The 17,690-nt window shown below is 46.0% G+C and overlaps 4 protein-coding genes across 7 annotated transcripts; 2 read left to right on the forward strand and 2 right to left on the reverse strand.

Annotated features, from left to right (window-relative positions):
- Positions 1-1,705: 1,705 nt before the first annotated feature.
- Positions 1,706-6,131, forward strand: LOC133927116 (snRNA-activating protein complex subunit-like). 4 transcript variants are annotated; one of them, XM_062373425.1, is made up of 11 exons: positions 1,706-2,180; positions 2,276-2,328; positions 2,423-2,489; positions 2,579-2,634; positions 3,073-3,517; positions 3,932-4,020; positions 4,367-4,457; positions 4,545-4,640; positions 4,723-4,848; positions 4,931-5,191; positions 5,734-6,131. In XM_062373425.1, exons 1-11 carry the CDS (start codon positions 2,028-2,030, stop codon positions 6,013-6,015), a joined length of 1,719 nt encoding a protein of 572 aa, XP_062229409.1. In that variant the 5' UTR covers positions 1,706-2,027; the 3' UTR covers positions 6,016-6,131. The 4 variants fall into 4 exon arrangements, with proteins under 4 accessions (XP_062229409.1, XP_062229414.1, XP_062229420.1 ...); XM_062373430.1 differs by lacking the exon at positions 1,706-2,180 and adding an exon at positions 2,742-2,833 and having other exon boundaries at positions 2,311-2,328; XM_062373436.1 differs by lacking the exons at positions 1,706-2,180; positions 2,276-2,328 and adding an exon at positions 2,720-2,833.
- A 2,586-nt stretch (positions 6,132-8,717) lies between these two features.
- On the forward strand, positions 8,718-9,831 carry LOC133927140 (thioredoxin F, chloroplastic-like). Its single transcript, XM_062373451.1, has 3 exons — positions 8,718-9,140; positions 9,263-9,362; positions 9,459-9,831. Exons 1-3 carry the CDS (start codon positions 8,824-8,826, stop codon positions 9,591-9,593), a joined length of 552 nt encoding a protein of 183 aa, XP_062229435.1. The 5' UTR covers positions 8,718-8,823; the 3' UTR covers positions 9,594-9,831.
- A 461-nt stretch (positions 9,832-10,292) lies between these two features.
- On the reverse strand, positions 10,293-10,832 carry LOC133886202 (pentatricopeptide repeat-containing protein At5g39350-like). The gene has a single exon (XM_062325938.1). The coding sequence runs from the start codon at positions 10,830-10,832 to the stop codon at positions 10,293-10,295; it is 540 nt and encodes a 179-aa protein (XP_062181922.1).
- Positions 10,833-16,609: 5,777 nt separating this feature from the next.
- Positions 16,610-17,690, reverse strand: LOC133890758 (uncharacterized). The gene is made up of 2 exons (XM_062331286.1): positions 17,171-17,690; positions 16,610-17,074 (listed from the first exon to the last, which is right to left on the reverse strand). The coding sequence occupies exons 1-2, from the start codon at positions 17,624-17,626 to the stop codon at positions 17,018-17,020; spliced, it is 513 nt and encodes a 170-aa protein (XP_062187270.1). The 5' UTR covers positions 17,627-17,690; the 3' UTR covers positions 16,610-17,017.

Consider the following 17,690-nt stretch of genomic DNA (forward strand, 5'->3'; position numbering starts at 1 on the left):
AAAATAAGGAGACACATGTTGATGACAAGATTTGATATCTATAGTGGTTATTGCAGTGATGATCAACTTAATGAGATATTATTGGACCTAGTTGAATGTGTGGGAGTGGTTGAACCGAGCAGGTGGTCTCTAACCAGGTGATCTCTGACTATGGTTATCCCCAATAAGGTGATTTTTGAGCAGGTGGTATCTGGCTAAGGTGTTCTCCGACTAAGGTGGTCTTTGACCAGGTGATCTTCGAGCAGGTAGGTGAGTGTTTCCGATGGATTGAATTCAAGCACATGGTCTTAGAGCAGGTGACGGACCGAGCAGTGACTAATCAAATTCGAGCACATGTCTCTAAGGAATGGTCAGACTAAGCAGCTGGTATCTGAGGTGGTGGAAGGACTAGTCGGATTCAAGCACATAGACACATAGAGCAATCGATCTCTAAGCAGGTGGTCAGACCGAGCAGGCGATACGCGAACATATGTTCAGATCGAGCAGGTAGTCGAATCCAGGAAGACCAAACTGCAATAAAGGATACTCGGGTAGATGTATGAGAGTTTATGTAGTCAAATAAAAAAGATATGTTAGTTATAAAAAGTTTGGAGATCAGATGATATTACCAAATCATATATGCAAGTTTTGTTCGGTTTGAATTAGAAGTCATGATCTTTTACCGCTATGATACATATTGTCATTTAAATATGAAAGGGTCATGACCAATTAAGAAATCATTCAATAGATCAAACACAATTTATATTACCTTTCGTTTATATCTTTTTTATCCTAATTCTCCTTTTCAATCTACATTGCTATTCATTCTTGATCTTAACAACCAAGAATAAGCCATCGGTCATCTGCGTTTTGACGGATCCCTCTCGAGCTTGAATGACTACGAATGTCCGATGACATAGCACCATGATTAGAATAATATAGATGTTGCCCGTTGGATATTACACATAAGAAACTCAGTATTTGACGTGTAGTATCTTTTTGCGTCAAAAACTTCATAATCGTGTCGACCTCATGTTTCCTCCTCTCTTGTTATGCCTTCATCGTTACTATGACTAGCAAGATGTCTGTGAGTTGCTACTGTGGTATCCACATCACAAAGCAGGACTGCAGGTCGTCGCCCGCCTGTGGGAGACTGGGAGCTCCCTCTGTCCGCGACACTGCCCTCCGTTTACTCCAACACCTTCATCCTCTGATGCTGGTGGCTCCTGCTACCACCGCTCATTGCGGTGCGCCACAGCTGCTCGTCTAGGGCCATGGCAGCCGCCGGCGACCTCATAACGATCCGTAGATGCGTTTGCGCGCGTTGGTTTTCTTCGGGAGGCTGTACACGCAAGTTTCCGTAGTGCGTCGCTATTCGCGTCAAGTCCGGCGAGCTCCCGACGCTGCTACGGCGGACCGCTATCGTCGCGGACACCTCCTTGATGTCCAGTGCATCGCGGAGATGTCCCGTGGGTGTTCCTGATCGAGCTCCGACGTCGTTGGAGCAACTCCAACGAGGGAACCGTGCGCCCTATGCATTCGGAGTCATCTGTCAGTGAGGTCTCGCAAGGAAGATGACCGGGTAGCTAGCTAATGGGCCGTGCACGCCAAGATGGGCTAGCAACATCGGTTGTCAAGCTATAGCCTAAAGCCCATTGGGCCACAACGTGACAGCCCACTTGCTACCTGTAGGGCACTGGAACCGGGAGTACCATATTCGCGCGGGCGGCGGCGGCACAGGCGCGCTGCGGTCGATTTCGCGGGGGAGGCGTCTCGACGAGTGGGCATTGGGCAAGCGACGCCGAGAGGGGGTTCTGCCGGAGGGCGCTGGGCGCGTGCGTCGGGCGCTCCAACGCAGTAGTCGGTCGGGGCGTGAGCTGACGCGGGCGTAGCGAGCGGCAAGGGCTCGGCCCGGCCAGTGCGCGGCGGACTGTGAGAGTGCAAGTCTCCGCTGCTCCTGTGGCCACCTCCGGGCTTCTAGCGCTGTGGCAACGTCAACAGTGTGCGTCAATGCGTCATCGACAAGGAGAAGAGAAGCGTTCGCGGTGATGGCGGCCGCCGGGGACGAAGCCGAGAGCTCCGCCGCCGGCGAGCGGCAGCGCGTGCCCTTCGCTCGGGGCGGCCCGGTGTTCGTCCCCTTCATGGTCGGACCCGTATCCACCGTCGCAGGGTTCATGTCCTCCGCCCTCGATGAGCTCCAGGTGCCAACCAGCCTCTTGCAATTGTTCCAAAACCCTAACCTTGATTTCACCCAGAGTTATGGGCATAATTATATCCTGATTTCGTTTGCATCCAGTCCTTGCAAGCCGAATTAGGAGACCCCGGCGACGAATTCGACGACGAGCTCTCGTAAGTCCATAGTTCATTCTGTTGTGTCGATATAATCCTTTCCCCCTCCGCTATTAGTGTTTTTTATTTGCACTGCGTGGATGGGTTTGCGCAGATTCGATGAGCTGAGGGTGCTCACCGAGGAGGAGCTGGCTGAGTGCGCCCTCCGGGAGGCTATGGAGGTGACCTCTCTACCACTAATCAGCTTGCTCTAATTTCCTATGGTTTGGAAGATCTTTTGATTTGAGATTGTGATGGTTGGTGCTTGTAGGAGGACTGGGACTCGGGCGCTCTGCCGCAACCAGAGGAGCAAAGGTTAGATGGAGGGTAAGCGGCTTGCTTTGACCATTGCTTGGTATTTCTTAGTGTGGTTGATTTCTTATCTTGTTGTGGTGGTTTTTTTTGACGGGAGATGTTGTGGTGGTTTTGGCAAGTCAAATTAGATGCAACGTGCGCAGCGTGTTATTCGATAAGGATGGCATGGTGGTTACTGGTTAGCCTTCATGCCAGTTGAATATTTGCTAAGGTGCGTGATGCAGTGTCCAAGTTGGCAATCGTTGCTAGTGCTCTTGCAAAATAAAAGCACAGCATCAGTTTTTCTTTCCTTTTTTTAATTATCTGTATAGTGCCATTGTTGTGATCTTTGTGCACCACACCATCTCTTTTTCATGATTGTAGCTGCATGCCTGATATGTAGAATTTCACTTTCTTATTTGTTGTATTGGCTAATATGATCTGATATGTCCTTTGATTTACCATATGCAGGATGCCAGCGAATCGAACCCCTAGAAACGAGGCTCTCACATTGAGCTCATCAGCTGAAAGACAGAGCTCTATATTGCCTGTTGAGGATATGTCAGTCATATCTCATGAACCACAAGGCAGCAATGGAAAGCCCAGAGGCAAAATGGGGAAAACTAGAGGCGGAAAGGGGAAAAATGGAGCCATCACATTAGATTCATCAGTTGAAAGAGAGAGCCATGGATCACCTTTTGACATGGCAATTGTACCATATGAACTACAAGGTAGCAAGGGAAATGGAACAGCTGCTTCAAATCCATCAGCTGAAAATGGGGTCTCTGAATCACCTGTTGATGGTATGTCAATTGTTCCACATGATCCAGAGGGCACAAATGGACAAATAAAATGTAGAAAGGGCAAAAAGAGAGGCAGGCATTTTGATCGGGAGGTTCGAGCGAAAATTTTACAAGTATGTCTATACCTCTTCTGGCTGCCTTTTTGTTTTTGTTAAATGCAATTGTTTAAGAATTCATCTAGCGTAACTGCCTCATTGCGTTGTTGCATTAAGTCAGCTTTGTCTTTAAAAGAATCATGTTCACTAAACATGTACCCTGTGTTTGAGTAGGGTGCTAAGCAGTTGTTGATAAATCCATCTCTCTCTCTGCAAATTATATTGTAAGATCTGATTTTGTGGAGGATTAGGGCTACTTTGCAGTGTTATCTGTATCTTAAAACATTCGCTGAATGTTATCTTGTATTTATATTCTTGTAAGAGTAACCTGTGGTTTTTGTCATTTAACATTGAACTGCACTTGTCACACCTGCAAAATCTTTTTTCTGATGATTTGGCGTCGTTATATACTGATGGTACTGCCATGATCAGGGGAGCTATCTTAATAAAGCAAAGAAGATGGCAGAAATCAAAGCCAAGCAAGATGAGGACAAACTTGCAGCCAGGTTGCACTCATTCAGGTAAAGCACTCGTTCTTAGGTGCCTATTGTTACTGTATTTTATGATTCTACCATACATATTTATTTGTTGGGTTTTGCATTTTTCTTTATCCAATCTGAATGGAACGCTATCCTGGCATCCTGCAAGCCATGACAAGTGCGGAAAAATTAGGCTGTCAAGTGGTCCTCGGTAGAATGCTAGACCAGATGTAATATACTGATACAGTAGTCAAGTGGCACAAACTCGAGGGAGAGCCCGATGGCCATTTTATGAGTATGCACTTGAGACCATAAATTAAAATTAGACTATACCATATGACTTTTTTCATGCCACGATCTTAAATGAAAAATGATTCTTTGGGTGCAGTGGTGATTCTGTGACGTCTAAAGTTTCCAAGTCATCATCTGAGAAAATTGAAATGGCAAGATCCCTTAAATACATCAGTGCACCTTGGAAGGTTTGGATTATCTCAATTCATGTGTGGCATCTCTTTACACAAACTCTTATCTTTGGAATTTTAGTCTTACAATCTATTTTTAACCAGAACAAAGCTTCGAAATCTGAGGAGCACAGGCCTGTGGTCCATCCAGAAGTAATTCTTTGTGTGGAAATTTATCAGAAGAGATATGGCTCTGTGAAAGTAATAGCTTCCCCTTTAATTACAACTTACACATACTTATTCTTAAGGTGAAAGCTCCAGTTTTGATTTCCATGCCTTGCAGAGCCAGGAATTTCTTGTGTTGGGAAGCCAATTCCTTACTGATCTAAGGGACAACATTTATTGTTTGACTGATAAGTTGATGAAGGTGGCTGGGCAACACGATCATTCTGGTTATTTCCTTATCGAAGTATGCTTTTCCTTCTTGAAAATTGGAGACATTTTGTTAAAGAAGTGTTGCAACTTTGTTAATATCTACTCTCTTATGTCAGGACACGTTCTACAATGATATGCGGCATTATTCTGCCACTGATTACAGTAAACCTATACTAGAATGGCTTAATAATTCCAGTGATGAGGTAGCAGAGAAGTGGGATGCCATAACATCCGGTGTTTTGAAGAAACGACAAAAGGACTTATTGAGGGGTTTGAATATTTCCAATGTGCCTGAGTTTAAATCTGAAAGAATGCACAGGACTCGTTTTTCCAACCTGCAGTTCCGCCTTGGTGCTGGGTACCTTTACTGCCATCAGGTTCTCATATATCCTCTTTATGGCTTACTGGCTTCACAGATTTGATTGGAGAAAACATGGCGTGTGATGGATCTGTTTCTCCATTGTTTCCAGATTTTTTGCATCAGAATTTTTTTTGTCTTTCATATGTTGAAGTTGAATGCTGATCGATCACAATAAAATGCTCTGCTGCTTCATTTTCTTGTTTGAACTTAGCTAGGAGCTCAAGCATTACTGTACGGAGTAGTAAGAGCCCGGGTGGGCAGGGTGCTTTACGGTACCTCCTGCTAACCGAGCAAGGCTTGGTTCATGCTTGTCCTTTATTTTCAGGAAAAGATAAAAGAACGTAACTATCTGTTGCTTTCTTATGTCATGTTCCCAGTGGAGTCTAAAAACGTTTAACTTGAATTGCAATGCTGTTTGGAACTGATGTTTGCCTATAGCTCACTCTGCACTGCATTGCATTATTCGTGGACTGCGTCACAATCATATCGCCTATTGGGCAACAGAACAAAGACTGGAGATCCTTTAGCTATTTTTCTGACATGATGTTGCATTTTCAGGGGAACTGCAAGCACATGATCGTGATCAGGGATATGAGGTTGATCCACCCTGAGGACACACAGAACCAAGCAGTGTACCCTCTCCTGACGTTCCAGTTGCAGAAGCGTTTCCAGAAATGCTCGGTGTGCCAGATCTACCATGCGACCAAGATGACGATCGACGACAAGTGGGCTCTGAACAACCCGTGCTATTTCTGCATCAAATGCTACTACCTCCTCCACTACAAGGAGGACGGCTCACTGCTATACCCTCATACTGTATATGATTACATCCAAGAATGACGCGTGTTGCTCTTTCTTTTGGACGAAAAGTTGTAGTTTCGTCCTACAAGTGTACATTGTTTGGTGCAAGGAATCCATATCTCGACTTGTTACATAATGCTCAGTTATGATTCATACCCTTCGCGGTGGTTTTGTCGTGATGATTTTTTTTTTAAAGAATGGAAGGCCACAGCCCTGTCCCATTTCATTTAAAACGAGACTGTTAACCATTACAGTTATTCAGTGTCATACATCAGATTGGTTGTGCCTCCAGCATGCCAATATGGTAAACCATTCTGCTCATACAAAAGAATTCAGAAACTGGAACGGCACCAAATAACTCGACAAGCTACATCCAGAACTCTTCTCCCATGTCTGCTTCAATCGCACATCGTTTCAATCGGGTGTTTTTTCAGCCTCCTCTTGCCTCCAGCAAATTTTTTCGTGTCGATCTGATCTCCATGTTTCAAACCCAAACATTTGCAACCGAGAACGACTGGGAAAAGATCGGAGTTGGGCCGAGACGAAGGCAGTCCACTAGTAAAAAATGCGCCGTGCTCGTTTTTTTTTACTGAAAATATAGGCCGTTGGGCCAAGGCCACGCAGGGCAGAGCAGCGGCGCGGAGGCCACAGGAGGGGAGTATTTTATTTTTATATTTTTCGATTAAATATTTAAATAAATAGATTTCTAACAGTAAGATTTGTAAAAATAGGCGTTCACCGCTAAAAAGAGCGGGTAGGGCTAACCATAATGTACACATACCTTGATCTTCACTATAACATATCTGAAAATATAATTTATCTGACATCCCTAGAAACATCCGAAAATATATCTAATGTTAAGACCGGAAAACTATATTTCTGATTATCGAAACTATAACAAAATTACCGACACCGATTATCGCCTAAAAATAGGTTTATTTAATATTGCCTCTAAGCAAACGAACTTAATTAAACTAATTAACCATCCGTCTACTTAATAAAATTTCTAATTATCTATAATTATTACTTACATATTTATTCTGTACAATCTAGATATTCAAAATTACCATACTATAAATACTACTTTGCATCTAATGACTATCCTACCACATCGTAATTAATATTTACAGCATACTACAAAATACAGCATTTTCTACATTCCTATACCCTAGGTCATATCTAATATAGCTATTATTATACTGCTAAACCTAGATCTAATGTTACTTTACTTACTAATAAAAACATGAGTATAAAAAAATTACCGAAAAATGCGCTTCAAAATCCGCAGATCGAAAACAGTAGGACTTCGCCGCGTTGCCTCTCTCTCCTCTCCTCTCCTCTTCCTTTCTCTTTTTCGAGAATAAAATAAGTATTTTTTTTATTTTTGAGGTTTATATAGAGGAGAGGGGCAGGGCCGGCGCCCTAACCATCCCTCTGAGAGGGCAGTAAGGGTAGCGGACGCGGGGATCCTTCCTACTCACCCTTTGAGAGGGCGGTTACCCCACCCGCCCTTTCAGAGGGCAGTAAGGGGTGGTCCTGCCACCGTGATCATTTTTACCGCCTGTTAGCCTTTTCAGAGGACGATAGACGTCTATATTTGTAAATTTTATTGGCAGGAGTCTATTTATTTAAATATTTAATGAAAAAAATATAAAAATAAAAAACTCCGGTTCCGGCGCTTTCGTAGTTGTCGTAGGTGATTAGGCCGTGTGGGCTGAATTCGCTTGGGCCTAGCCTTGATGATCTGCTTCTGCAGATGCAGACGGAGCATCAGCGGTTTCTAGTTTCCTACCTTCCTGAATTCCGTGTCCAAATATTCCTGAGCCACGTATTCTGCAGAACGATTTGTGTACCAGATGGGTTTGCACTTTGCAGCGCTTCCTGCTTTCTCCGCGATGAACCGTGCTTTCTCATTCTAACTCTGCGTCGCACTTGTAGCGGACGAGATATCTGACGTTTTCTGAGAAAATCTCCGGCACTTTTCTTTTTCTTTTCTTCTCCCAGATATGATGCGAGCCAAGCCACAAATATTGGCCGCTGATGTAGAAGTTGTAGTGTGACAAAGAAATTTGGCCGGGCAGGCAACTAGGCAAGATAGAATTTGGCGACATGTAGATACCCCGAGAACGTAGTGCAATCGTGGATTTGGCCTTTTGCTGTAAAAATCATCTGGGTTTCTTTCGTGTGATTGCACCAATATATCACATGCGATGAACTAAGAACGGTGAAAAAAGGGTGAACTGGGTGACCCATGAAAGTTGGGCGGAGAAACTACTTCACCTTTGGCACGAACAGATCGGTTAGGATTATGGATTTCCTTACAAAATAATGGCAACATATATATTTTGAATACCATTTTAATTACAGAAAGTAACAAATAGGAATAGCGACAGTGCAACATGTTGGTGCAAAGGGATCTTTAATGCTGATTCCATTTTACATTCATCGTGACACCACTTGTCCTTGAGCAATACCAGTATAGTATCCCCGAGACCCCGACATGTGGGCCCATGCCTGTGCGGAGCCCACCAGTTACCGACACATACAAGTGTTGCACAAATTTCTCATCAGGTCACCACACAATGCGATCTCCAAGATACCAAAAATGCCCTCTAGCGCAAAACGTTACGGCTCACAGGATTGCGGCATCACCACAGAAATGCATAAATTGCCGGGGGCAGACGTGTCATTTCCCACAAGAAAGTATTGCTCGTTGAAAGCCGATAAATACCACAAGAAGCCCAGGATATCCTGTCAAGCTCGCCCACACGTCTGTTGCCGCCGCTGCTGCGAAGCTCCTCTCCTACCAGACCCACCGCCCGATACCCTCCAAATCTCAAGCATCCAATGGCGTTACGCCTCTCCATCTCCTCGTCTCACGGGCCGGCCTCCTCGCCGGCCATCTCCACATGCCGCCCGGCCGCCTGCGGACGCTTCCCAGCCTTGCTCGGCAGCACGGCAGCGTCCCAGAAGAGGAGTCTGACGGTGATGACGGGCTCCGAGACAAGGGGAGTGACCCCGGTGAGGTCAAGCAGCTTGGAGACAACCTCGGCGGGATCTGAGGCGGTGACCGGAACGGTGACGGAGGTGAACAAGGACACCTTCTGGCCAATCGTCAAGGCGGCAGGAGAGAAGGTCGTCGTCCTCGATATGTACACCCAATGGTATCGTCCGAGCTCCGCAATCTCTTCTCCGTTTCAGTCCTTTACCAAGGTGAAAAATCAAGAAGAGGAAAGATCCCACCTCACTGCAGACACTGATGCTTGTCTGGTACTCTTGTTTGCAGGTGCGGCCCTTGCAAGGTGATGGCACCGAAATTCCAGGAGATGTCTGAGAAGAACCTAGATGTTGTGTTTCTCAAGCTCGATTGCAACCAGGACAACAGGGTCCGTTGGGATTTCTTTGCTGTCTCTTGTGTATTTACTATTCTGTGCTCTGTGGGATATGACATGCTGAAAATCCTCTGCGCTTGCTACTTGCAGCCTCTTGCCAAGGAGCTGGGTATAAGGGTTGTACCAACATTCAAGATTCTCAAGGATGGGAAGGTGGTCAAGGAGGTCACTGGTGCGAAGATTGATGAGTTGGTTCATGCCATCGAGGCAGTGAAGTCAAGCTGAGAATATGCCCTGAAAAAAAGTGGTGCAATTAGCATTCTATCACTATTGCTAGTGTACACTAGGGGATGAGCCACCCCTTTGTGGAAGCGGATAATCAACATGCAGAAAAAAATTTATTCTAGATCTTCTGCTTATGATTTACCTATCAAGACAAATATACACTCATTCATGTGGAGTGCACGTTGTAAATAATCATTTCGTATTTCATGAGGATACTGCTTCTTTCTGATGTTAATAATTTGCGTGTGATCCTAGTCTTTCATACTTAGCATGCTTTTGAAAACTATATCAAGAGGTCCTCTCGCTGAAGCCTTACAATTACAAGCATTAAAGTGTAGAGTTCAAATTGTAACAAAGCATAACCATCCCCATTCCTAAATATTCAGTGGACCATATCTTAGAATCTCTTGCTATAACACCTACTCAAATGTAGAGCTTTATTGCAAGTGTTTTATGCTCTGCGGCCTTAGTTCATTAGAAGATAGCTACACTTACTATAGGCAATCAACTTGATCAGTACCTATACAGATCAAAATAATATATCACAGTACGTTTCGAGATATGACATGAACTGTGAAGAACTGAAGATACCTTAGCGGTAAGCTAAGCTCCTGCTTTGTTGGCTGTTAAATTAGCTCTGTTTTTAAGCCTGACTAGCTTCCTCCATCTCCAAATCAACAGCTGTGTTGCTACTGATTTTCAGTCCCTCACAGACATCCTAACACGCTCTCTCTGTCGATCCTCAACCCAACTAGATCCTGGCTTTTTAAATGGCAGTTTTGTTCTCATCAGCGATCCAACTCTTTCTGACTCCTCCCATAGTTCTTTCCCAGCATATATATTCGACAGCAGTATATAGTTCCCAGTGTTCCAAGGTTCCAACTCAAAAAGCTTGTTTGCAACAATTTCTGCGATCTCAACATCGTCATGTGTCTTGCAGGCACTCAGCAATGCACCAAGAGCCCCTGGGTGTGGCCCCATTGGCATTGTTTGCACCATCTCGTAAGCCACCTCAAGCCTCCCTGCCCGACCAAGCATGCCAACAACACAGGCATAGTGATCTGCACGGCGCTCAAGTCCATATTCCTGCACCAGTGCCTCCCAATACTCCAGTCCCTTATCGACAAGTCCTGTATGGCTGCACGCAGTAAGCACGCCGACGAAAGTGATTGGATCAAGGCCTGACGGTCTGAGCCTGCATCCTTTCAAACACTTGAAGCGCCAGCTTCGCATGCCCATGAGTCGCCAGCCCGCTAATAAGTGCAGTGTATGGTTTGTTAGCGGGCTGCAAGGACTGACGATGTAGTCCTTGAGCGGGAGTATCAAAGGGGCAGCATGGTTTGTTGAAATTGAGGATTCAAGAAATGGGATCCCATATGTTGATAGTGATAATGAAGAGTTAGTATAAGAGCTTGGCAGTGATGGACAGTCAAGACGGAAGGAAAGCAAGTATCAAAAATTCAAGAAGAAATGTGTTCCCACATTTGTTTTGAGAATGAAGTTCAGTGGAAAGGAGTAGTTCAAAAAAACTGTTATCAAGTATGGATTGACTGAGAGAAAAATGCTCAAATATGTCAAGGATGAACCAACAAGGGTCAAGGAAAAGTGTGATTAGAACTGTTGCCCATGAGTTATTCTATGCTCAACCAACTCAGTGACAGATAACTAGCAGATATTTCAGATATGAACATATGTGTCCACCTAGAAGGGATAACAAACATGTAACAGATAGTAGGATTGTTGAGAAGTATGAGAAATTTATAATGGCCAATACTACTTGGAACATTGTGAGCATGAAGACTACTATTCAAGAAGAAATGTTTACTGATGTGAGCATAACAAAGATTAAGAGAGCCAAGTCTATAGTGATGCAAAAAGCTTTGGATTCAACTAAAGACCAGTACCAAAGGTTTTATGGCTATCAGCTGGAACTACTAAGGAGTAAACTTGTGGTCACTGTATGATATGTTATGTGACATTGCCAGACTAGTTACATGATCATGATAGGTTACTGGGTTAATAAGGCTACAACATCCATAATATTTACTTGTCTATTATCAGGACAATTACAACAATAAAACATGCCACCATCACTCCTAAGAATACAAATCTCTCCTTCTCTAACATATGGACCCTAGCACTGAGCAGTGTATTGCTAGCTTCTTTGTCCCTTGCGCAGTGCCCAGCTTTAGCCATCTCCCTCAATGCATCAACCTCACTCCATTGCTCATTCAGCTTGAATGTCGCATCACCAAGTGCCGATCTCAACTCGTTCCTCTCCCTTTTCAATGCCCTAATGGTGCCGTGTAGATCACAAGAACCTGGCACAGGAAATTAGTCATCCTCTGGTCGTACCAGGCAAAGAAATTACAGCCACCAGCCTGCACTTCAAACCAAAGAAATCAAGCCAAGCGCAAACCAAAGATAAATCCATCCACAGCAGAAGACAAATTCATCTATTTCACTCACCCAAGCTCGCGCACACTTCAGGTACTTTCAGACGGGGTTCTCATTGCTCCATGAGATCCATCTCACAGCATTCTTGTTGCACTAGCACACCATCAGTGGCTCGTACTACAAGGGACCCTCCCTGTACGGGATGTGGGAGGATGAGCTCACACCATCCCAGCTCCAACCAGACGACGAGTCTGAGCTCTAGGAGAGGGTCGCCATCTGCGCCGGTGAGCCACTGGCAAGCCCTAGCGTTACGGCTTCAGAATGGGGGAATGGATGCGAAAACAATTTGAGGCCCGGGATTTTATTTGAGTATTGCTATGGTAGGTTTGCCACGACACTTTGTCTACGTCGGCCAAAACCAGCTTGAATCAGAGTTATTGAGGAATTATAACCGGTATTGGCTGTTGAGAGAGGTAAAATGTTAGTTTTGCGGTTGAGAGAGGGGATGGAACCGGGCAATAGTTGGGAGGCAAAATTGACTTTTTCCAGGTTTTTTATACTCTGCACGTTTGAAATTTTGAGCTGGACTTTATTTGTGGACTGGCTTTGACGGCCCAATTTTGAGTTAATCTTTTATTTTCCTTTTTTCCTTCTGCCCCCAGAGAAGGCTGCCATTGCCACGCATGCAAGTAACATTCACTTTGGTGAGCGATCAGGATCCAAAAGAACAAAAAAAAAAAAAAACCCGTACAACTCCGACGCGTATTGTTTCCACCCAATTCGAATCTAGTCAACACTCTGATCGACATCCACAACTCAATTCGAATCTAGTTAATCTCTTGTCCCTCTTTGGCTCTATTTCTCGTACCAATCCATTGCCGCGACTCGACGTCACCACATGCCACCCAAGCTCTCTTGCGCTGCCATGCATGCACAAGCTAAGCCCCAGACGTCACCACCTACATGCATGATGCATCCACAGCTCCTATCCAATGCGGCCATGCAAGCGTGCAAGCTGATAAGCCCCAGCCAGACGAAGACCCTGCAATTCTCCATGACTTTCCTTCTCCATCCCTATCCCGGCCACCTAATTCGCTACCGAGACCCAACAAATCCACAGCCAAGAGAGCCACTAGCTGACACCGCAGGTGAGGCGAGGATGATCCAGACGCAGGTGCTGTTGTTCCCGGCCGAATTTACCCCCACCACCTGCACCAACCAAGCAGCAGCTAGAGACCGAACTTCAGCTCGAGTGGCAAGGCCTGCCGTTGAGCAGCCTGCCCATCAGCGTCGCTGGCTTGCCTTCAAAAATAAAATCGTTACCTCTCACATGCGCTGGATATAGGTGTCCAAAACCTCCTCTTCAAAGCAGATGTGAGAGTATAGGGTGTAGATTGTAGCTCGCACATGGAGAGATGTTTGAGTGAGTATGTGTGTATGTTATAGACTTATAGGGATCCAAATCCTCTGTATTAAGTCAAGTTTTAGGTAGAGAAACACTGTTTACACAGTAAAATATGTTTTGTGTTACAGTGTTCGTCACTGATTAATCAATTCTACTGTAACCAATTTGTACTGTATGTATAATAGATTAACATGGTGCACATGAACTTTTTGTGCCGTTGTACTTTAACTATATCAATCAGTCCAAAGAGTTCACCACGAATCGGATAGCTGAGATTTCTCATCACTATATCCAGGTGTAAGTTGTAGCTCATATAAGGAGAGATGTGTGAGTGAGTGTGCGTGTATGTTATAAATATATATATATATATATATATATATATATATATATATATGTGAGTTCAAATACTCTAATTTATACTTGCAAATTGAGGCTAAAAAAACCAAGCAGCATGCAGCTACCAGAAGAAGGCCGCTGCGGTTGATAGGCTTGTCTCTTCCCCATCATTAGCTCCCCTCGCACATGCACCTGCCCTTCGGTTCGCTAATCGTGTCCCATCACGTCGATGTTACCTGTGACCTGTCACTGCCCACTAGAGCACTGACACGTAGGACGTGATACCACTCGCTTTGTGGCTTGTTTTCAACAGCCTCTGGCACGAGATCCCTGCAAATATTGCCACCGATAACCTGAACCATGTGTTAGTAGTGATATTTTTACAAAGACATAGTGTAATAATCAGAACTCTTTTGATAATTAGTTAAATTATATATAGAGAGTTTTTTTAGGAATTTTATAGGGATATATAGAAATTTTACAGAAATCAGTTTAATTTCGTAGAAAAATGTAGGACTCGAAAAAATTCTGCGTTCCAAAAAGGCCTTAATACATAAAACTTATTTTAATAGATTTATATTTTAAAATATTTTTAATATAATATTAATTTTATAGTAATTGATAATATATTATAAAGAAATTATATATCATAGTTTATTTTTAATAATTTTTTAAAATAAAATATGTATTACATTATTTAACGAAATGAGTAATATTTTTTTCTAGGATCACTTAAATAAATGTACCCAAAACCAGTCGAATTTGGACTGTGACAGACTAAAATAGCACTCCTACTACTACACCCAGGGATGTCTGTTACAAATAGAATATCCAATGTGTGCCGTTCCCAGGATCCAGATGTTGCTGAGCTGTTGGCCGAACGGAGATCTAGCAAGAGCCAAGGTCTCCAGCCGCATCATCCTGTCAGCTTGTGGCAACCCCGTATTGGGCAGGAAAATTTTGTCCAGGCCGGCCGGACTCCCCACTTGTGTACCACAGCCGTGTAACCAACCGTGCGTCGTTCCGATCTTTTTTTTCCCCAAAATTTTCAGGTGAGCATGTTACATCAATGCTATATCTATGCATTTTGAAGAATTTTTGAAAAGTCACAAGTGTCCGAACTCGAAATAGATGTGCAGGTTCCTATGGTGAGAACTGCATTCCTCGTTAGGGGTACCAAATTGGATTAGTACATTAGGAAAGAGTAGTACGAGCACTTAATTCCTGAAACTGAATATATAAATCCTAAAAGCACTGTCAGAACTCAGATTAAGCTGCTGCTGGTTTGTTAGTACGGGTGGAATCGTGTCGAGCCAGCTGGAATGAGCTCACATATAGACAAGTCGAACCAAGCTCGGCTCAATTAGGCGACCGAACTAGAATATTAGCTCGGCTCGGTGACTTAGCTTGGGAGCTAAGGTTGCTTCGCACTCGGGGTTTTCAACCACGAGATCTCAACATATATCTGAGGATGACGAGGCCACTAAAATTGGTCGTGCACTCTATCTATCCCCTAAATTGTCTCCACTCCCACTACTATGCACCATTGTGGTCCAATAAAACTGCCCCGAACGAGACCTTGCCGCTAGTAAGGAGCCACTCCACTCAGCTGCTAGGCACCCGTACACGGCACTGGCTAGCCCCTCTCCGCTTCATCATTTTCCGCATTAGGGACCCTGGCCGGTTCCTAGTGGCTTACTAATTCGCTTCACGCCCTTTGTCCATCAACTCAGTCATACAAGATCTTGGGGCAAAGAGCTCAATGACCACAAAGGAAGAGACGATCACTTGACAGGAGATCATGGGCAATGGAAATGGAACAACTCTCGCGAGCTCACCAAAACAGCTCAAGACTTCACCACACCACTCGACGACAACAGGCGGAGAGGCGGCATAATCTAAGGATGGAGAGCTAGAGACGCGGTGGGATTTGAGTGTGAAGAGGCGACGACAGGCAAGATTTGAGGGCGGAGAGGCGGCGGGCCCATTGGTGACGATAAAGAGGCATGTTTGGGTCTTGTACTGTGACTTTGCATGAGGACTAAGGATTGAGTCCATGAGCCACTGAGATATGAGGATAGGCAACATGTTAGGCTAGCCATCAAGTCGCTCACGAGCTAGCTCTGCCTCCAGTCGTTTGGCCACCGAGCTAAGAAGATGGTTTGAGCTCAGCTAGTTTGACCATTAAATTGAGTCAAGCTGAGCATAGTCGAGCATAAACTGACTCACGAGCATCAAACTTTATTTCCATCCTATTTGTTACTATCAGAATGGAGTAGTTAGTAACCCTGTTACATGGATCGCTCATTCTGATAGGACGCATCTCGGGACAGGAAGGGTGACCACTCAGCGCTCAGCAGCCAACATTGCTCCTGCAGGCTGCAGTGCGTTGCGGTGACTGGTCCAATCTCCAAAAGCGAGCTCACTTTTGGCGAGACGAGATCAGATCAGCAGCCTATGGCGAGCGAGAGCCGAGAGGAGAGACCACTGGCCCGGGAGCAAGGACCACTTTTGGCACAAACCACAAGGCTCGCCCATTCTTCTCTGAGTTCGTTCTTTCCTGGTCACGACCGGATCGTCCTCGGATCTTCTCGCCAGCATCCGGTGGCGCATCATGCCCTCTCTCAGTCCACTCAGAGCAGTAGTCAGAGACACTGGCAGCTATTGCAAAGCGATTAAGCCCACTGGATGCCACGATGGGTCGGACAGAGACGCCGTCACGGCCTCACCTCTACGACGACGACTGTTGGCATCTGTCGGAGTGCTCGCCTCCGGATTACCAAATGGGCAGGAGGATAAATGCATTGCAAAATCTGTAGCACGCCGAAAAGTTGGATGCGGAAACGACGCGAGTTCGCGACCGCAAGGAAGAAACACGTAGGAGTAATCATAATTTCAGGACTTGACATGTACAAGAACCATCTATTGCCGCGAAAAAGTATCACCGGCGATCGCCAACACGGCCACCGGAGCATGAGGAGGTACAGAAGGAGGACACGCAGCTAGCGCGAGCGAACATGCGTCCCCCGTCGCCGTCTGCCGAATCGGCAGCTTTCTCCGTGCCCGCCGTGGCTGCCGGCCGGCAGCTTCCGCCCGCAACGGACACGGACATGAACGACAACAAGAACAGAGTAGGAGAAGCAAAAAAAAAAAAAAAAAAAAAAAAAAAAAGGGAGAGAGAGAGAAGAAGAAGAAGGAATGCCGCGGCGACCGATTGGCCGATCAGCTCCTTGTCTCAAAACTGCGCTTCTGGTTCTGACTAGGCGAACACCGTCGGATCGTTCCATCATTGCGACACCGCGCCGCCGGCGACCAATCCGTCCACGTCGCCGTCCCCCAGCCGCTGCCGCGCCCAAGAATAACACAGAACGGTTACAGCATGTTAAAGCGATCGATTGCTGATACGAGGGATCCATTGTTTCGGTTAGGACGCGTGTACCTGCGGGGTCGTGCGGAGGAGGAGCGGGTCGGGCGTGCAGGGCGTCGGCGCGTCGAAGATGGCGAGCGGGAAATGCTTGAAGACGACGCCGACGTCGAAGTAGATGACGCCGGTGGAGGGGATGTCGACGTGGATGCCGCGGACGGGGAACCACATGAAGAGGTCCTGCGCGGCGACCCCGGAGATGGACGCGATCCGGCCGTAGCTGATGACCCCGGCCACAGTGGCGTTGAACCGCATCCGGACCTCGAACCGCGCGGTGCACGGCGCCTCCAGCGCGGCCTCGAACCGCCCGCTGCTCGCGTTGTACCGGAACGCCGCGATCCCTGCAGGGAGCAGCCCCCGCGGTAGACCGTGCGCCTCCAGCACCTTGTGAGCCGACTCCGCCGGCGCCGGCGCCGCCGCTTCGCCAGCCGCCACCGCCAACGCCACCAGCGTCCACAGCGCAGCCGCCATTCTCGACGCCGATGCGAAGAGACGGGACGGGGGAGGGGAGGGGAGGGGAGGAGGAGATAGCCGG

The sequence above is a fragment of the Phragmites australis genome, chromosome 1 (genome assembly GCF_958298935.1).
Source record: "Phragmites australis chromosome 1, lpPhrAust1.1, whole genome shotgun sequence".
NCBI lineage: Eukaryota > Viridiplantae > Streptophyta > Magnoliopsida > Poales > Poaceae > Phragmites > Phragmites australis.